The 18,831-nt window shown below is 40.2% G+C and overlaps 1 protein-coding gene across 4 annotated transcripts in view; it reads right to left on the minus strand.

Moving 5' to 3' along the window:
• The window catches only part of AK4 (adenylate kinase 4), a 171,299-nt gene that overhangs the window by 24,655 nt on the left and 127,813 nt on the right, over window positions 1-18,831 (minus strand). For 3 of the 4 annotated variants that reach the window (XM_070786409.1, XM_019957318.2, XM_019957317.2), the window contains one exon: window positions 10,931-11,050. The exons of the other annotated variant lie outside the window; for it this stretch is intronic. In XM_070786409.1, coding sequence (XP_070642510.1) covers window positions 10,931-11,039 — 109 coding nt within the window. In that variant the 5' untranslated portion in view covers window positions 11,040-11,050. The remainder of the gene's footprint in view (window positions 1-10,930; window positions 11,051-18,831) is intronic. 4 annotated transcript variants of the gene reach the window in all.

The following is an 18,831-nucleotide window of genomic DNA, read 5'->3' on the forward strand; positions in this document are numbered from 1 at the left end:
TCCAGGCAAGAGTACTGGAGTGGGGTGCCATCACCTTCTCCACATATACACACTACTATATATAAAATGGATTACTAATAACAACCTACTGTATAGCACAGGGAACTCTACTCAATACTCTGTAATGACCTACGTGGGAAAAGAATTTTCAAAACAGTGGACATATGTATATGTATAACTGTTTCACTTTGCTGCATAGCAGAAACATCTTAAATCAACTATATATTCCAATAAAAATTTTTTAAAAGTAGTTCAGTTTCATTCATATACAAGTCACTTGTTTAAAGTGTATAATTCAACAGTTTCTAGTATATTCAGTGATATAACTAAGATTAATCAAAATAAAATAAACAGAGGAGTGGTATGGGGGAAAAATGAGTGCACAGAATTCATTAAAATTTCTTAACTGTAAAACTGAAAAATGGGAAGTTAGAGAAGTTTATAATACATTTTCACATTAAATGCTAACAAAATTGGGAGGAAAGGGAGAGGAGATGGGAAAAAATGGAAGTATATTGTTTAAATTTGAAATGTGAGATTAAAAAAAACAAATATGTCAATCTCATCTTTTCATAATCTTAACAGGCTTCCATGGGAATTAACATCCCTTGTGATGAAGAAGGTTTTTATCTGAAATTCAGTATTAATTCCTGAGGGTTCACTTTAGCTTTTGCTATAGTTCAATTTGAGTAAAACTGAATGCCTTTTTTTTAAAGTATGTAAAGTATGGTGTTATTCTTACAGAGTTTTACCTGCATTATGTGCATGGAGAGGTGTCTAGAATGGTGGTCTGCAACTGCTAACCCTTGTTATTTCTGGCTACTGGGATTTCAGGCAAAATTTGTTGCTTTTACTTTGCGTTTTTTCATATGGCCTGAATGTTTTATAGTGGTCATGAATAATTTCTACAAGAACAATGTGAAAAAAGTAAAATTAAATCATCTGTGGGAATTCCCTGTTGGTCCGGTAGTTGGGACTTGGTGCTTTTACTGCCGAGGGCCTGTTTGGGGAACTAAGATCCTGCAAGGTACACAGTGCAGCCCTGAAAAAAAAATAATAAAATGAACTGTCTGCTTTTTTCAACACCACCTTCTATTTTTAATCCTAATCAGTTTGTTCATCTTTCCAAAATCTGAGTTTTCTTGTTAGTAATAGGAAAAGCAACAGCTTTTTATACTGTTTTGTTTTAGATTACTAGACAAGGTTTAACGGAAGATGAGTGATTTCATTTACTTAGGCTTTCCCCAGGTGTATAATGAGGGGTAAATATGCTGATCCTTAATGGAATGACAATATTTTTGTTAATTTTCTCAACACTTTAAGTTCTAACATCTATATCAGTGTTTGCCTACATATGTTGCCATTAATAATAATCAATTAAATTATCTTTACACTGAAAATAAGAACACATATCTACCACCTGACCACCTACTATGTTCTAGAACTCTACTACAAGTTTTACATTTGTTAGTCAATCCTTGCAAACCTATGCCATACATACTCCTATTGTACAGATGAGAAAAAAGAATCCAGGAAAGAGGAGACTACAAACTACTTATTCAGACCTGACTCTCAAATCCATGCTTCTTCCACGTTCAAAGTAAGTGTACAATAATTGTTTTATTTATTACTTAAACTAGCGAACTATACAGAGAAGGCAATGGCACCCCACTCCAGCAAACTCCAGGAGATGGTAAGGGACAGGGAGTCCTGGCCTGCAGAGGTCTATAGGAGTCAAACCAACAACAACTGCTTTACAATGTTGTGTTGTTTTCTGCTGTACAACAATGTGAATCAGCTATAAATATACATATTATGTATATATATATATTGAACCTCCCTTTTGAACCTCCCCTTCATCCTCCCTCTAAAAATTGTTTAATTTAGCTAATTTTTAAATGTTAGTTGGAAGGAAAGTTAAAAATAAATTATTCACTCTTCCAAACTCAGTTTTAAATTTTTATTTTTAACTTCCTTCCAACTCATTTTTAATATTAACTTTGACAATTATTCAAGTCCTTGTTTTGCCTTTCAAGAAGTGTTTAACTTTTGCCCCCACCCACTTTTACAGCCTCATCTGCTCATAATTTTTGGCTCTCAAATTATCCAACTACTTGTAGCTTTCAGAACACATACGTTGTTTCATACCTCTATACCTCTCGTGCATGATCTTCTCTGTCTAGATTGTGCTTTACTCCCAGTTTCAAAATTTTGTGTCCCCTCCTCCTGGAGGCCTCCCTCGGCCTCAAGAGAGCCAGTCACTTTCTCCTCTGTGCTAGCTCTCCCCTCCTACCTAGTTCACTGGTGTTCTCAAGATCCTACACTATGATTATTTAAGTAGCATTTGCTCCTCCTGGACTGTAAGGTCAGGAAGTAATGCTATTCCCTCCTCAGATGGATTGATGAGATACACAAATAATGCATACTCAATTTGCTTCTTGATCTCTGAACCAAGTTTTCCTAGGATGTGTTCAAATGTTTGTTTTCCGTATGGTCCTTAATGCTTCCATGTTAAAATCTAATCATTCCCTGAAAACACAAATGGAATAAACAAAGTCAGGATTGTCTACTATGTTAAGATTGTTCCTCATCCTGAGGCAACAGTCAGATCAATTAGAAGAAACACACCAGAAATAGACACAGAGACAGAGTCTCAGGAGAGAATCCAATGAAATGAATAAGAGATCCAGAGTCTTACAGTGTTTTTCAGATACTCTGAGCTCATACAGATACCAAAGACACTGAACAAGGAAGGGTCGTGGAATAAAAATCAAATTCTTTGAATTTATGGTTACCAACGGGGAAGAGATAGCTAGAGAGTTTACAGACACATACACATTGCTATATTTAAAATAGATAGCCAACAAGGTCCTACTGTATAGAGAACTCTGCTCAGTATTTTATGTAACAACTTAAATGAGAAAATTTGAAAAAGATACACATACATGTATAACTGAATCACTTTGCTGTATACCCGAAGTTAACACAACATTGCTAACCAACTGTACTCCAATATAAAATAAAAAGTTAACAATAACAACAACAAAAAAAACAAGTTCTTACACTGTTAATTAAACCAAAGACCCTCACAAAGACTTAACACTTTAGGTTTCTCTGCAGTTTAGTATTGAAATGCTAATGTCTAACAACTATATTGATTTCTGTACATATACATGTATCTTTTTCATTTTCATATTCATTCCTATACACATGAGTATGTCAAGAAGGATGAGCCTGGTGAGATGCCAGAGATTATGACTGTTCAATCCATGCTTGGCAGGCCTGAGAACCACCACCGTTTCCAGCAGAGTTCCTTCAAGTCTGTGACTCTCCACTCTTCAGCAGTCACGCCAATTGCTTCACACCTTCTGTTCAAGGTTGGGAGAGCATACATACTGCCCTAATAGTGATTGAAGATACAGAGGTTCTTTGTGACCCCATGGACTATACAGTCCATGGAATTCTCCAGGCCAGAATACTGGAGTGGGTAGCCTTTCCCTTCTCTAGAGGATCTTCCCAACCCAGGGATTGAAGCCAGGTCTCTCACACTGCAGGCAATTCTTTACCAGCTGAGCCACAAGGGAAGCCCAAGAACACTGGAGTGGGTAGCCTATCCCTTCTGCAGGGGATCTTCCCAACCCAGGAATTGATCTGGGGTCTCCTGCATTGCAGGTGGATTCTTTACCAAGTGAGCTATCAGGGAAGCCCAAGGACTAAACATCTGAAGGTAAGTGGGTATTACCCTCTTGAATACATGCACTCATACACATACAAGGAGAAAGCCTGATTCTTTTTTCTTCACAGAGAATGTCTTCAGTGACCTTCCAAAAAATGTACTACATGTTTTATTTTTGACATACCCTACATTCCCAAGGGCAACAGAAAAAAAAAAATTGCCCTTGGCATTTTCTTGAAAGATGTGATTCAGAAGATATGTGATTGTTGGCTTTTTCTCTGTAGGCATATGTTGCCCAGCGGGATGTCACACCCTTCAAAGGTCTGAATCAGAAAAAAAAATACAAAGTTGGGATAAGGTCAGAGCAAACACATACAAACACTGCACACATTCAGGTGGCTCTGACTTCTGCTAAAAAAAAAAAAAAAATCCCAGAATTACCCACAGAGAGCACCCATTAGTGCTCAGAACAAAATCAAATGGAATATACAAATGGAACATGACCGAACGATGACTCTCCTTGTAAAGGTATCTTTATCTCCAATAAAAAGGTTTAAATTATATTCCACTTACAATTCCAAAATTGAAGATTTTTTCCATGAAACCAAACTTTGACAGCAAATACAAAATATTTCGATACCTACACCTAAAGTCATCTGGCAGACAATTCTGTTACAACTTGAGATAAATTAGGACTGAGCCTGAGAGCATTTTACTGTTTAAATGCACAGGTTTTGGCAGCCATGTTTAGAAATAGGGGGAAAGAAATCTATTACCTAACACACCTCCCAACGGGCCTCATCTCACAGCCAGCTTTTTTTCTTTTTAAATGAAGAATTTGTATTTGAGCTGGTTATTTGTAAGGGTTGGTTACTGTGCCTTAGTTACTATTTCACCTTAATATCACCTAGTAAGCCATAAACATCTTAAAGAAAAAAGCAAAATCAAAACCAGAGTTTCACAGCAAAACTAGAAGACTTATACGTGACATTCCACTGGCTGAATATCTTAGAAAATATGAAAATTATTTTTATAAAACTGCTCTCACTCATGGAACGTCTAAGGAAACTAAAGAAAGACAAAGAAAAGAGGGGGAAAGCCACACCTGTATACACATATTAATACAAAAAAGAGTGTTTCTTATCCAACTAAAAAGCACACTGTGAAGACAAGATGGTACTGGACTGTTTTTAGCAAGTACACGGCTGACCAAGCCACAGAGCACTCACCAAGCCCATTCACAGCCACCCTGGTGTTTCCTTGGCATGCATCCGCACTGCTCGTTTTCCACCCACTGTTTGCAGGATGCCTCTCCACAGCCATATGGACCAAGATGATGAGTCATCTGTCATCCAAAATTCTTCTCCTGACCTTTCCACATTCAATCACCTTTAGCACACTCAACCGGCACGTCCTCCGCAGAGCACATGCCCTGGAACATAACGGGTTGCAAGCTGAACATAGAACTTAGCATTCCTGACGGTCCCCACTTTGCCAAAAGGATTTCTTCCAGAGCTTTAAAGGAAAATCACAACCAAAACCGTGACCAGATGGGTTTTCAAGGAGAAAGCTATAAACTAAATCAGTGAGGAGACTGACGTACTTTACTAAAAACAGGCCTATGATATAAAAGAATTTCACTTATTCATTCACTGAGAGGAAAAGTTATGGCAAAAGCAAAGCAGTGAAAAGATACATAAAACATTTCACAACTGAAACTGACTTTTTAACTTCGTGTAGCTGAAGATGTTTTAAACTATTTTTGAACTTAATGCTTCACATAATCACCAAAAAAACAAAAAAATTCCCGACCTACACCTCATGTACAACAAATCACAAAATCTCATATAGTACTTTCTATAACCGCACGAATTCTGCTAAGCCCTTTACATATATTCACTTACTTCATCCTTTCTGTAATCTCTGTTTTCCATGAGGAGTAAAATGCAGAGAGCTAATAAGGTACTGTGCCCAAGGTCACTGACATTTACCCTCTGCCAGTAAATGGCAGAGCTGGGATTTGAAAGCACTGGTACTACTGGGATTAGTGGTGATTACACTAACCACCTTCCCAAAGGAGTTTAAGACACTTGATCCTTTTTTTAACAGTTAAGTTTACTTAAAACTATACAAGCTCATTTTATAAGGTGAGAAAACTTACAATTAAAGAATTTAAACTAGAGAAATGTAAATTACTGTTAAGTGGTGGCAAAGTTCAAGTTATCAGTCATGGAAAATACCAACATAAGAAAGAAGGAGTTGGGGGCTAATTTTTGTGAGTTAAATATTTAGAGTCTGGAGAAATTAACATAACTGGAGAAGCATAGGTAAGGTACTGATAGCCAAGAAACTCCAAAAGCTGGGAAGGCAATCATAGAGAACCCCAGGTCTATAGTGCCTAACATCAGTCAACACTCCTGTCAATTTTTTTTTCCTCATCAAGGCAATCTTTCAGGAATGATGCCTCCTGGCCATGTCACTGTTGATGCTTAAATTCAGGCCTTCAATACCTCTTGGTCCAATTGTGCTAACAATCTCTTCCCCAGCTTCAGGTCACCACCTCCTCCCCTACCCCAGCATCTAATCGCTCTCCTGCTAACAGAATAGTCTTTCTGAAACACCAACAGATTTGATCAAGCTATTCCCCTTTTTAAGTCTTCAGTGAGGTTCCCAGGTGGCACTAATGGTAAAGAACCCATCTGCCAATGCAGGAGATGCAAGACAAGTGAGTTCAATGCCTGGATTGGGAAGATCCCCTGGAGGAGGGCATGGCAACCCACTCCCACATTCATGCCTGGAGAATCCCATGAACAGAGAAGCCTGGTGGGCTACAGTCCATAGGGTCACAAAGAGTCAGACACGACTGAAGCGACTGAGAACACATGCACAAGTTTTCAGTGGTCCATATCACCAACAATTTCCAGTTCCACCATCTCTGTATAGAATCAAAGTCCATCACCCCAGGATTTCCTATGCCTCTGTCTGCAGGCACAGGAAAACACTAGGCTAAGTCGTTCCTCTCTTACCCAGTTCACATTACCCCTTTGATGAAAAAATCCTCCTTCCAACCCCATTCATCAACCTACAGGACCTCACTCCAGTCATCTCTTTTACCATAAAGTTGCCAATCCCACTTTCTACCATGAGAAGAGATAATTTTCTCCTTTGGGTCCTCAGTGTACCCACATGGGTACTGATTTCATTACACGGTCATAATTTTTTACACATCTGACTCCCCTACTGTGATATAAGTCCCTTAATAGAGAAAGTGTCTTGTCATTTTATCAACAGCACCTAATAGTTCCTGACTCACAGTAGGAGCTTTATTCATTACTAACAAACAAACATATACTTTCCACAGACCATTATAGCCTCTCTCTTGACAGAAGTTTTCAGTTCAGTCTGTTGGTTCCCTGTAGCCCCACGAGAATACAGTTCCCAATATTTTTAATGGAAGGCATTCTAGAAAGATAGGATCTACGCTATAGTCAACTTTTCAGAACACCTCCACACTGAAGAATAGATGTTGAACAGTAGAGTTCACAAAGAATGGGCCATAGAACCAAACACACAGGTTCTCAATAGGGTAGGAGATTCTAGGGTTAAATAAATTCAGAAAATGCCTCATGATATCGCTTTCTATGAAGAGTTAAATCACACTATCATAGTAAAAGTTCATTAAAGTCCTAAGAAGTTGGTTACCTCTGGATTTACTAACTTTGAATAGGTAAGTGAACCCTACTGTGCCTCCATTTTTTCATCTATTAAATGGAAATAACAATCTCTACCTTCATATGGTCACTGTAGGGACTGAATGAGATAAATATCTAAAGCTCAGATCACTACTTGGCACACAGTGAGTACTCAATAAATTCAAGCAATCTTTAATATTTAAACTTACATTTTGTAAACTACAGTGTTTTCCCATCAAGCCATTACTAACACTATACACTTTGAGAAACACTGATACAGAATAACTACTCTACAACATATTAGTCATTTTGGAGATTCACAGCTCCAGACTTTAGGAGAAATAGGCAATCTGATAGTTAAAACGTAGGACAATTCACTCTGGCTTCTCTGCAGCTAACAAACATTGAAATTCACATTATCACAACTTGCTGAGGCTTTGGTTCTCCAAAGTAAGACAGGAAAGAATACACTGAGTGAACTAAAGGAAAACTACTCTGCAATGGAAAGAAGTTTCTTATACATAAATCTCACTATCCTTTCATTTCTAGAAAGCAATATATTCATCAAGTTTCTATTTTCACTGCCAAGGAATCTATAGTCTATTTTTTTTTCAATTAATAAATCAAAAGATTTATACTGGGCTTAAAGAATCATCTACTTAAAGTAGATGATTCTTAATTCCAGCTTCCTGAAGTACAAAACTGTAGTAGTTCATGTATGAGCATCTGTATGCATTTTCCTAGGTAACATATCATAGGAACCACAGAGCTGTTCTTTTTTCAAACCATTGTTATAAAATTGAAGTTAATTTACAATGCTGTTTCAAGTATACACTAAAGTGAATCAGTTATTTATATACATGCTGCTAAGTCACTTCAGTCTTGTCCGACTCTGTGTGACCCCATAGACGACAGCCCACCAGGCTCCCTCATCCCTGGGATTCTCCAGGCAAAAACACTGGAGTAGGTTGCCATTTCCTTCTCCAATGCATGAAAATGAGAAGGGAAAGTGAAGTCGCTCAGTCGTGTCCGACTCTTAGTGACCCCATGGACTGCAGCCTACCAGGCTTCTCTGTCCATGGGGTTTTCCAGGCAAGAGTACTGGAGTGGGTTGCCATTGCCTTCTCCATATATATACATAATTGAATATATATATATATTATTTTTCACACTTTTCCATTATGCTGCTGCTAAGTCGCTTCAGTCATATTCAACTCTGTGCGACCCCATAGACAGCAGCCCATCAGGCTCCGCCGTCCCTGGGATTCTCCAGGCAAAAACACTGGAGTAGGTTGCCATTTCCTTCTCCAATGCAGGAAAGTGAAAAGTGAAAGTGAAGTCACTCAGTCATGTCCGACTCTTCACGACCCCATGGACTGCAGCCTACCAGGCCCCCCCGTCCATGAGATTTTCCAGGCAAGAGTACTGGAGTGGGATGCCATTGCCTTCTCCACTTTTCCATCATAGGTATAAGATATTGAATATAGTTCCCAATGCTACACAGTACATCTATGTTGTTTACCTATTTTATATATATTAATATATATGGTCAGTCACATCCAAGTCTTTGTGACCCCATGGATTATAACCCACCAGGCTCCTTTGTCCATGGAATTTTCCAGGCAAGAATATTAGAGTGGGTTGCCATTTCCTTCCTACTTCAGAGGAGCTTCCTGATCCAGGGATCAAACCCATGTCTCCTGCATTTCCTGCATTGGCAGGCAGATTCTTTACCACTGAGCCACCTGGGAAGCCCATTTTATATATAATAATGTGTATATGTTAATCTTAAACTCCTACTTTATCTCCTCTCAACTGTTAGCCCCTTAGGTAACCATAAGTTTATTTTCTATGTCTGTGGATCTATTTCTGTTTTATAAATAAGGTTGATTTTTTTAAGAGTCCATATGTAAGTGATCTCATATGATATTTGCCTTTTTTTGAAAAATTAGGCCTATGTATTACTTAGATATTAAAAATCAAACAATTGCAAAGGGTATATACAATGAAACATAAATCTATCTCCCAACCCTAATCCTTATCCAGAGCCAACCATGTTATCAGTTTTTTATATCCTTCCTAAGACAGCTTATATATGTGTGTATAAGTACATACAGTAATATTATATCCCTCCATTTTCACAGAGATAATAGTATATGATATATACTATATTGCAACTAGTTTTCTTCACGTGGCAGTTTATCTTAGAGCACTATCTATATCAATACATAGATATAGATATTTGGTTAATAGGCATACCAAAATTTAAAGCAACCCTAGGCTAAGATACTTGGCTTCCCAGGTGGCACTAGTGGTAAAGAATCTGTCGGCCAATACAGGAGATACAAGAGACTTGGGTTCAATCCCTGGGTCAGAAAGATCCATGGAAAAGGAAATGGCAACCTACTCCAGTATTTTTGCCTGAGAAATCCCATGGACAAAGGAGCCTGGTGGGCTACAGTCCATGGGGCTGCAGAGCTGGACGTGCTCTGACTGAGGGACTGAGCACAAGATAAATACTTAGGTTGTTACCAGTGTCTTGTAACAAAGGTCAAAGCAATTGCTTTTCCAATAGTCATGTATGGATGTGACAGTTGGACCATAAAAAAGGCTGGGCACCGTAGAATTGATGCTTTTGAACTGTGCTGTGCTGGAGAAGACTCTTGAGTCCCTTGGACAGCAAGATCAAACCACTTAATCTTAAAGGAAATCAGCCCTTTATATTCATTGGAAGGACTGATGCTGAAGCTGAAGCTGAAGCTCCAATACTTTTGGCCACCTGATCGAACAGCTGACTCATTAGAAAAGACCCTGATGTTGGGAAAGATGGAAGGCAGGAGGAGAAGGGGATGACGGAGGACGAGATGGTTGGATGGCATCACCGACTCAATGGACATGAGTTTGAGCAAACTCCGGGAGATAGTGAAGGACCAGGAAGGCTGGCGTGCTGCAGTCCATGCGGTTACAAAGAGAGGAGGGACTGAACAACAACTAGTGTCTTGCAAAGACTGCTGAAAATAAACATCCTTGAATATATATTTTTAGGCAAGAAATGAAGCAGGGAATTGCTAAAGACTACTAAATTGCCCTCCAAAGGTTACCCATTTTATTCTCAAGAATACTTATTTCTTACACCTTCAATAAAAAAAGATTTTCAGATTTTCTCTCTTTTTTAAATCTGACAGGTAAAAAATGATAACAAATGCTTTTAACTTACGTGGCTTATTTTGAATGAAAGAACCTCTGATTTAAGATGAGTCATACTTATGATGACTTAGTCATGGAAACAAAAAGTACCATCAAAACTGGAACAATACTGGGAATTCAATTAAGGTTTGCTTCAAGTTGATGGCTTTAGGGATGGTAGTCTGCAGACAAAGGAATTAAAAGGCTTCACCCACATGGGTGTTTTAATTATGTTGCCAAATTGGAATATGTCTAAAGAAATGACTGGGGAAAAAAGGCACTTTGCAATCTGTAAGAAATTATGGAAGTGTTCAAGGAGACCATGACCCACTACTAGCAGAATAAGGAGCCCGGTGGACCCCCAGGTTCAACTCACCGTCAAGTAGCCAGTGCTCGCCGCGCCTGTTCTCCAACTCCAACAGCATGAGGCGTGTGATCACATGATCGGGAACCAAAAGGCCTTTCTCTATGTATTGCTTTGCCATATCACCAACTTCTATTAAAAAGACAGGAAAAAGAGACACTCAAAAAAGCTTCTGGGGGCGGGGCGGGGGGGGGAATGCTTACCAACTCTCTCCTGACAGTTTTGCTTTTTCTTCCATTCCTGCCTGATGTCCTGGGGGGAAAGGTTTTTAAAGAGTCATATTTTTAAAATTGGCTTCAATAATGGTGACCCTGTCTCTCAGTTGTCTGCCAAAGAATTAGAAGAGCATCTCTTGAAGATACACACAGACAGAAATAAAAATGAAAGGAGATATAAATTAGGGCAAAGGGAAAATCAGAGTAGGAAATAAAGCCGGAGTCCTGAGGGAGAGCGGCACATAGTAAAGACCAGGAGAGGAGCGAAGTCCAGCCTCTTGCTAGCAGTGAGCCGCACTCTGGACCTAAGCCCCCCCACCAGTTTCCGGTAACAAGGAAAAAGTATCAACTTCACAATTCACGGTACAGGGAAAACTAAAGGAAGCTGAGAGACTCAACCATTCCTCAGACACCAAAGGGAAAATTGTCCACTACTCTTCTAGAAAAAGGGCTGGATGATACAAACAACAATGGGTTTCCTTCATGAGCCTCAGTTAAGCAGATGGCACCTTGCTGACGCAGTTGTAGAAGCAACTCAAGTGTTTTTAGTGGAATGCCAAGTTCGTGAAAAGACATGAATTTCAATTTTTTTTCCAAAGAAAAAAATGCTCCTATCATAATTTAAAATAACAATTTGTTATACGTGGAAATTGTCAGTTGGGTTCAGGAGAACATCTGTTAAATTTCTAGAAACTGATTTTTTTTTAATCCAGATGAAGTCCTCAGCTCTCTAGCCATCTGATCATGAACCATTAGAAACACATTCTTGACAGGCCAATTCAGTTCTTATAAAAACACAGGGCAGAATTATATTACTGGGGGAAAAAAGGTTAAAAACCAATTGCCCCCACCTTCTGCTTGAATTTAATAAGGTAGAGACCTTCCTTCCACAGTCTGAATCTACACTGCCAGCTTCACCTTCCACACTGAAACATGGGCTGTGAAGAGTTCCCTGTCACTGGATGACTACCACAGGGCAGAGAGCCCACTGTTAGGCCCAGTGATGGGGATTCAGAAACGCACTGCAAGAGAAAGAACATATGAGTGGCTAAACATGAATGTGAGCAAAACACATTCATTCAGTAAGGATTTATTGACTGCGTACTACTTAACAGGTAATATTCTACAAATGTAGCAGCGACTGAAAGTTGCAGCTTACCAATATTCAAGCAGTATGACTTTACCTGAGAGCAACAATAAGAATCTTTAACTGGGAATACAAACTAGCAGGTGCTGTGCTTTAAACATTTTATTTGTGTTATTTCAATGATTCTTCATAGGATCCTCACCTTTAGATAGGAGGTAAAACTTGTATTTTTTTTTTATGACAGCTTTATTGAGATACAAGTCACATACCATAACATAACAAGTCACACACCGTAACATTCACCATTTAAAACTGTGCAATTGAGTGGCTTTAGCAAGAAGAGATAAGAAAGCCTTCTTCAGCGATCAATGCAAAGAAATAGAGGAAAACAACAGAATGGGAAAGACTAGGGATCTCTTCGAGAAAATCAGAGATACCAAAGGAACATTTCATGCAAAGATGAGCTTGATAAAGGACAGAAATGGTATGGATCTAACAGAAGCAGAAGATATTAAGAAGAGGTGGCAAGAATACACAGAAGAACTGTACAAAAAAGATCTTCACGACCCAGATAATCACAATGGTGTGATCACTCACCTAGAGCCAGACATCCTGGAATGTGAAGTCAAGTGGGCCTTAGAAAGCATCACTACGAACAAAGCTAGTGGAGGTGATGGAATTCCAGTTGAGCTATTCCAAATCCTGAAAGATGATGCTGTGAAAGTCCTGCACTCAATATGCCAGCAAATTTGGAAAACTCAGCAGTGGCCACAGGACTGGAAAAGGTCAGTTTTCATTCCAATCCCAAAGAAAGGCAATGCCAAAGAATGCTCAGACTACCGCACAATTGCACTCACCTCACACGCTAGTAAAGTAATGCTCAAAATTCTCCAAGCCAGGTTTCAGCAATATGTGAACCGTGAACTTCCTGATGTTCAAGCTGGTTTTAGAAAAGGCAGAGGAACCAGAGATCAAATTGCCAACATCCGCTGGATCATGGAAAAAGCAAGAGAGTTCCAGAAAAACATCTATTTCTGCTTTATTGACTACGTCAAAGCCTTTGACTGTGTGGATCACAAGAAACTGTGGGAAATTCTGAAAGAGATGGGAATACCAGACCACCTGATCTGCCTCTTGAGAAATTTGTATGCAGGTCAGGAAGCAACAGTTAGAACTGGACATGGAACAACAGACTGGTTCCAAATAGGAAAAGGAGTTCGTCAAGGCTGTATATTGTCACCCTGTTTATTTAACTTCTATGCAGAGTACATCATGAGAAACGCTGGACTGGAAGAAGCACAAGCTGGAATCAAGATTGCTGGGGGAAATATCAATAACCTCAGATATGCAGATGACACCACCCTTATGGCAGAAAGTGAAGAAAGCCTCTTGATGAAAGTGAAAGAGGAGAGTGAAAAAGTTGACTTAAAGCTCCACATTCAGAAAACGAAGATCATGGCATCCGGTCCCACCACTTCATGGGAAATAGATGCGGAAACAGTGGAAACAGGGTCAGACTTTATGTTTCTGGGCTCCAAAATCACTACAGCTGGTGACTGCATCCATGAAATTAAAAGACGCTTACTCCTTGGAAGGAAAGTTATGACCAACCTAGATGGCATATTCAAAAGCAAAGACATTACTTTGCCAACAAAGGTCCATCTAGTCAAGGCTATGGTTTTTCCTGTGGTCATGTGTGGATGTGAGAGTTGGACTGTGAAGAAGGCTGAGCACCGAAGAATTGATGCTTTTGAACTGTGGTGTTGGAGAAGACTCTGGAGAGTCCCTTGGACTACAAGGAGATCCAACCAGTCCATTCTGAAGGAGATCAGCCCTGGGATTTCTTTGGAAGGAATGATGCTAAAGCTGAAACTCCAGTACTTTGGTCACCTCGTGTGAAGAGTTGACTCATTGGAAAAGACTCTGATGCTGGGAGGGATTGGGGGCAGGAGGAGAAGGGGACGACAGAGGATGAGATGGCTGGATGGCATCACTGACTCGATGGACGTGAGTCTGAGTGAACTCTGGGAGTTGGTGATGGACAGGGAGGCCTGGCGTGCTGTGATTCATGGGGTCGCAAAGAGTCGGACGCGACTGAGCGACTGATCTGATCTGATCTAATACCCTCTCCATGTTGTGCAAGCATCACCACTACCTAATTTCAGAACATTTCTATTATCCCAGGAAGAAACCCCATACCTACTAGCGGTCACACTCCCATCTCCTCCTCCCTCTAGGTACTGGAAACTACTAATCTACTTTTGGTCTTTATAGTTTGCCTGTACTGCACATTTCACATAAATGGAAGTGTACACGATGTAGTTTTTTTGTGTCTGGTTCCTTTACTTAGCATGTTTTCAAGGTTCATCCATGTTGTACCATATCAGTACTTCATTTTCAAAGCTGAATATTATGATTCTATTGTGTGGACATATCACATGTTGTTTATACATACATCAGTTATCAGGCACTGGGGTTGTTTTCACTTGGGGACTATTTTGAATAATGCTGCAATATACATTCAGGTACAAGTTTCTATGTGAATATATACTTTCAGTTTTCTTGGGTAATATCTGTAAGAAACACGTGTACATCTGAAAAATCACTGTCAGACAGAATGCTCAGAGCAACTGAAACACTTACTCTGTGATGGTCAGGCTAACCTCAGAGCCCTGTTCTCAGTCTCGTCCACCAAACTTAAAGGTACACGCGAACAACAAATATACATCTTCCAAGGTGAGAGACCAAGATATGAACATGAGGAAACGGTTAATGAGGAGGAACTGTCTTGTAGGGAAAAGAGAAGACCCAGAGAAGGACATGATAACAACTGACCCATAATCTGATTCTGGACAGATGGAAAAGGCATTATCTTACTTAATCCCCCAGGGCTTAGAATTAGTACTAGTGGGAATTGCAAATGGACAGGAAAAGTCGCCTGAGGAAATATTTGAATGGAGACTCAGAGAAGGGATATTATAGAGGGATTTTGAAAACTGGATTGGGCTTAATTCATGTTTCAGGTCCCTACAGATGGAAGACTTACGGTACTGTGGTACATTTGAATTCAGTAATTTAATGAAGAACAGTGTCCAAAATGATAGCTCTAAGACCTCTGATTATCTCCTAAATGGCTCAAAATGTACCTCCGCTGACACCTCAAACTTATCCTGTCCAAAATCACATTACCCTCCCACTCTGTTCTTGTCTTGGATGCTTCCTGCCTCATCAGTAACAGATTCCTTGGATTCAATTATCCAAAGTCAATCACAGTCTGAAAAATATTAAATGGAAAAGTCCAGAAATAAGCAACTGATTTCACCTCAAACTTCAGGAGTAATGAACACAGTGCATAAGGGCATAGTTAAGACGCAAAAAGCACTAAATCTGAGAGGTCACGTTCACCTAACTTTTACTAGAGTATGTTGTTACAACTGTTCTATCTTATTCAGTTCAGTTCAGCTGCTCAGTCGTGTCTGACTCTTTACGACCCCATGGACTGCAGCACACCAGGCCTCCCTGTCCATCACCAATTCCCAGAGCTTGCTCAAACTCATGTCCATCGAGTCGCTGATGCCATCCAATCATCTAATTGTCGTCCCCTTCTCTTCTTGCCTTCAATCTTTGCCAACATCAGGGTCTTTTCTAACAAGTCAGTTCTTCACATGAGGTGGCCAAAGTATTGTAGCTTCAGTTTCAGCATCAGTCCTTCCAACGAATATTCAAGACTGATTTCCTTTAGGATTTATTGGTTTGATATCTTATTATTAGTTATTGCTATTAATCTCCTACTGTGCCTAATTTATTACCATTAAATTACTTTATCCTAGGTATGTATGTATGTATAGGGAAAAAACATAGTATATATAGTGTTCAGTACTTTGGTTTCAGGCATCAACTGGGGATCCTGGAAGGCATTCCCCACAGACAGGGGGACTCTACTGTACTCTCCTCAGATATCATCTAAGATTAAGCACCAATTTTCTTGATTTCGCTTGTTGTTGTTGGGTTTTTTTAATATTTATTTATTTGGCTTTGTCAAATAATGGGATCTAATTCCCTGACTCAGAGAAGGAAATGGCAGCCCACTCCAGTACTCTTGCCTGGAAAATCCCATGGATGGAGGAGCCTGGTGGGCTGCAGTCCATGGAGTCGCAAAGAGTTGGACATGACTGAGCCCCTTCACTTTTCACTTTTCACTTTAATGCATTGGAGAAGGAAATAGCAACCCAATACAGTGTTTTTGCCTGGAGAATCCTAGGGACGGGGGAGCCTGGTGGACTGCCATCTATGGGGTCACACAGAGTCGGACACGACTGATGTGACTTAGCAGCAGCAGCAGTTCCCTGACCAGGGCTTGAACCTGGGCTCCCTGCATTGGGAGTGTGGAGTCAGTCGCTGGACTGCCAAGGAAGTTCCTCTCCCATTCTCTACACCTAGCTGAACACGAAATCTTAGCATTATACTTCCACATGTCTCTCACATCCAGGACAGCTGATCAAAACATAACAGCACAACACTAACTGCTGAACAAACTGGAACAAGCTGCGGTCCTGCAGAACAGTCTGTGCCACTGTGAAACACACACTGAAGGCCCTGGACTGCCCTGGTAGTTAACAAGAGCTCGTGGCTTATCAGAAAGTGGAGAAAAGGGGAAGGAAGCAGTGAGACAAACTCCAAAGCCTAAGAAATCTTTATATAATGAAGAGGAGAGAACTGATAAAGGATCCCATAGCTGAGGTCAAAGCAAGTCCTTTACCCATACCAATCCTTGACTGGCTACAAAACAAGAGTGCTTTTGGGTTCTTGCACATATGTGTCAATCTAAAGAATAATTAGACTACCTAAGCAGCCAATTCTCAATTCTTTGCTTGCTCGACTTCTCAGCAGCATGTGACGTGACTCCTGTGCATAAATACAGAGTGACCCCTTTAAAGCCCATTATGCCCCTCCTATGACTTCCCATGTCATTGAGAGTATAAGCCAAGTCCTCCCCTTGGTCTCCAAGCTCTCTGACCCCATCTCCCACTTCTCTCCTCACTACCCATCCTAGTCCAGACACAAGAGTCTCCGTGCACTTTCCTGAAGATCACAAGCATGTGTCCACTGCAGGACCTCTGCATTTGTTCTTCCCTCTGTCAGGAATACTCTTTCCACCAGAATTTCAAAAGGTCAAGTCCTCTCAGCATTCAGGTCTCTGATTGAGTATCACCTCAGATAGGTTTCCCACCCTATCCAAACAGCACAAGTACAAACATCCAAGTCCCAATCCCCCTCTACTCTCTTATCCTACTGTGCATTCTTTTCCAAAACTACAGGCTTTACATATTATATACTGATGTATCGGTGAATTCACTTTCTGCCCCTCCAGATTAGAATATAATTAGCTCACTGGAAAAAATAATAATACTTTGCTCACTGCCATATCCTGAGTGCTTACAATATGGTCTGGCATGCATAGATACTCCATTAAAATTTGTTGCATGAATGAATGAATACATTGAAGATTATAGAGTCTCTTCCCCAGGCAAGAATCAATCTGATCTGCCTTACAGTTATTACAGAACCATTACTCCAATGTCCAACCTTGCCAGGTATCAACTTTTTCAAAGGAGATATGCGACAAAGTGAGATCAGTACTAACTAGGTGAGATGACCACATAGGGTTTCACAGCTCAGTCTCATTTCCTCAGCATTTCAAACTGTGAATAGAGAAGAGCCATGTACACGAGGGAAAATGAGAAGGAAATACTAGGAGCCAATGTTGCAGAGGCATGGAGCTGCTTGGCATACCTGGAGGAACTTCAATTAGTAACATCTGAAAATAAGCACATCATGACACAGAGAGCACTAGACAGGCCAGAAAAGGAGCATAGGCTTTGAAGGATTAAAGGAAACAGGTAGCTTCAAAAATGACATTCTCATAGCTGAAAGCAATTACCAAGGGCCCAGGACAAAATGAAAATATGGAGCCTCCTGGTTCAAAAATTAAAAATTACAAGATGGTAACAGCAGAGCATTGCACTAAGTGCAGGGCCTTTTGTCACGTGACACAAGTCACGTGCCCATGGCTATGAAATTTGGATGGGGTTGGCGTGATGAAAGCAAAGGAGGCTGTGATAATAATCCAGCACAGACAGGCCTGCAGAAACAACATTAGATGACATTCTGGCCCTTGAGAGAGTACCTTGAGCTGACCCATCATCGACTGTGCAACTCAAGTTCAAAATAACTCTGTGGAAGACTTCCAGAACCATCTTAATCCAATTTACTAATGAAGAGAAAGCTCTAAAGGCAGCATCCCTTCCCAAGTATTTTTGGCATCCTTGGCTCTTCTCTGGAACAGGACAGACAACATGCCCTCTAATCTGTTACAAAATCAAACTTCCTCTGAGTTTCTCAATCCCCCTCCCCGGCCCTGTGAAAAACCAGGAAAAGCCAACAGCAGCCAGAGGAAAATGAACTTAACAACGAATTTGCATCTGAATGAAGACCTCCCTACAACAGCAATCTGAAATAAAACACTGGTCAGAATACAGGCCCATTCCAGAAAACAGGACCTTCATCTGCCCTTGTCAGTTCGCTTGGAAGAGAAAGCAGTATCATTAAAC

This window comes from Bos indicus, chromosome 3 (assembly GCF_029378745.1).
Source record: "Bos indicus isolate NIAB-ARS_2022 breed Sahiwal x Tharparkar chromosome 3, NIAB-ARS_B.indTharparkar_mat_pri_1.0, whole genome shotgun sequence".
Lineage (NCBI taxonomy): Eukaryota > Metazoa > Chordata > Mammalia > Artiodactyla > Bovidae > Bos > Bos indicus.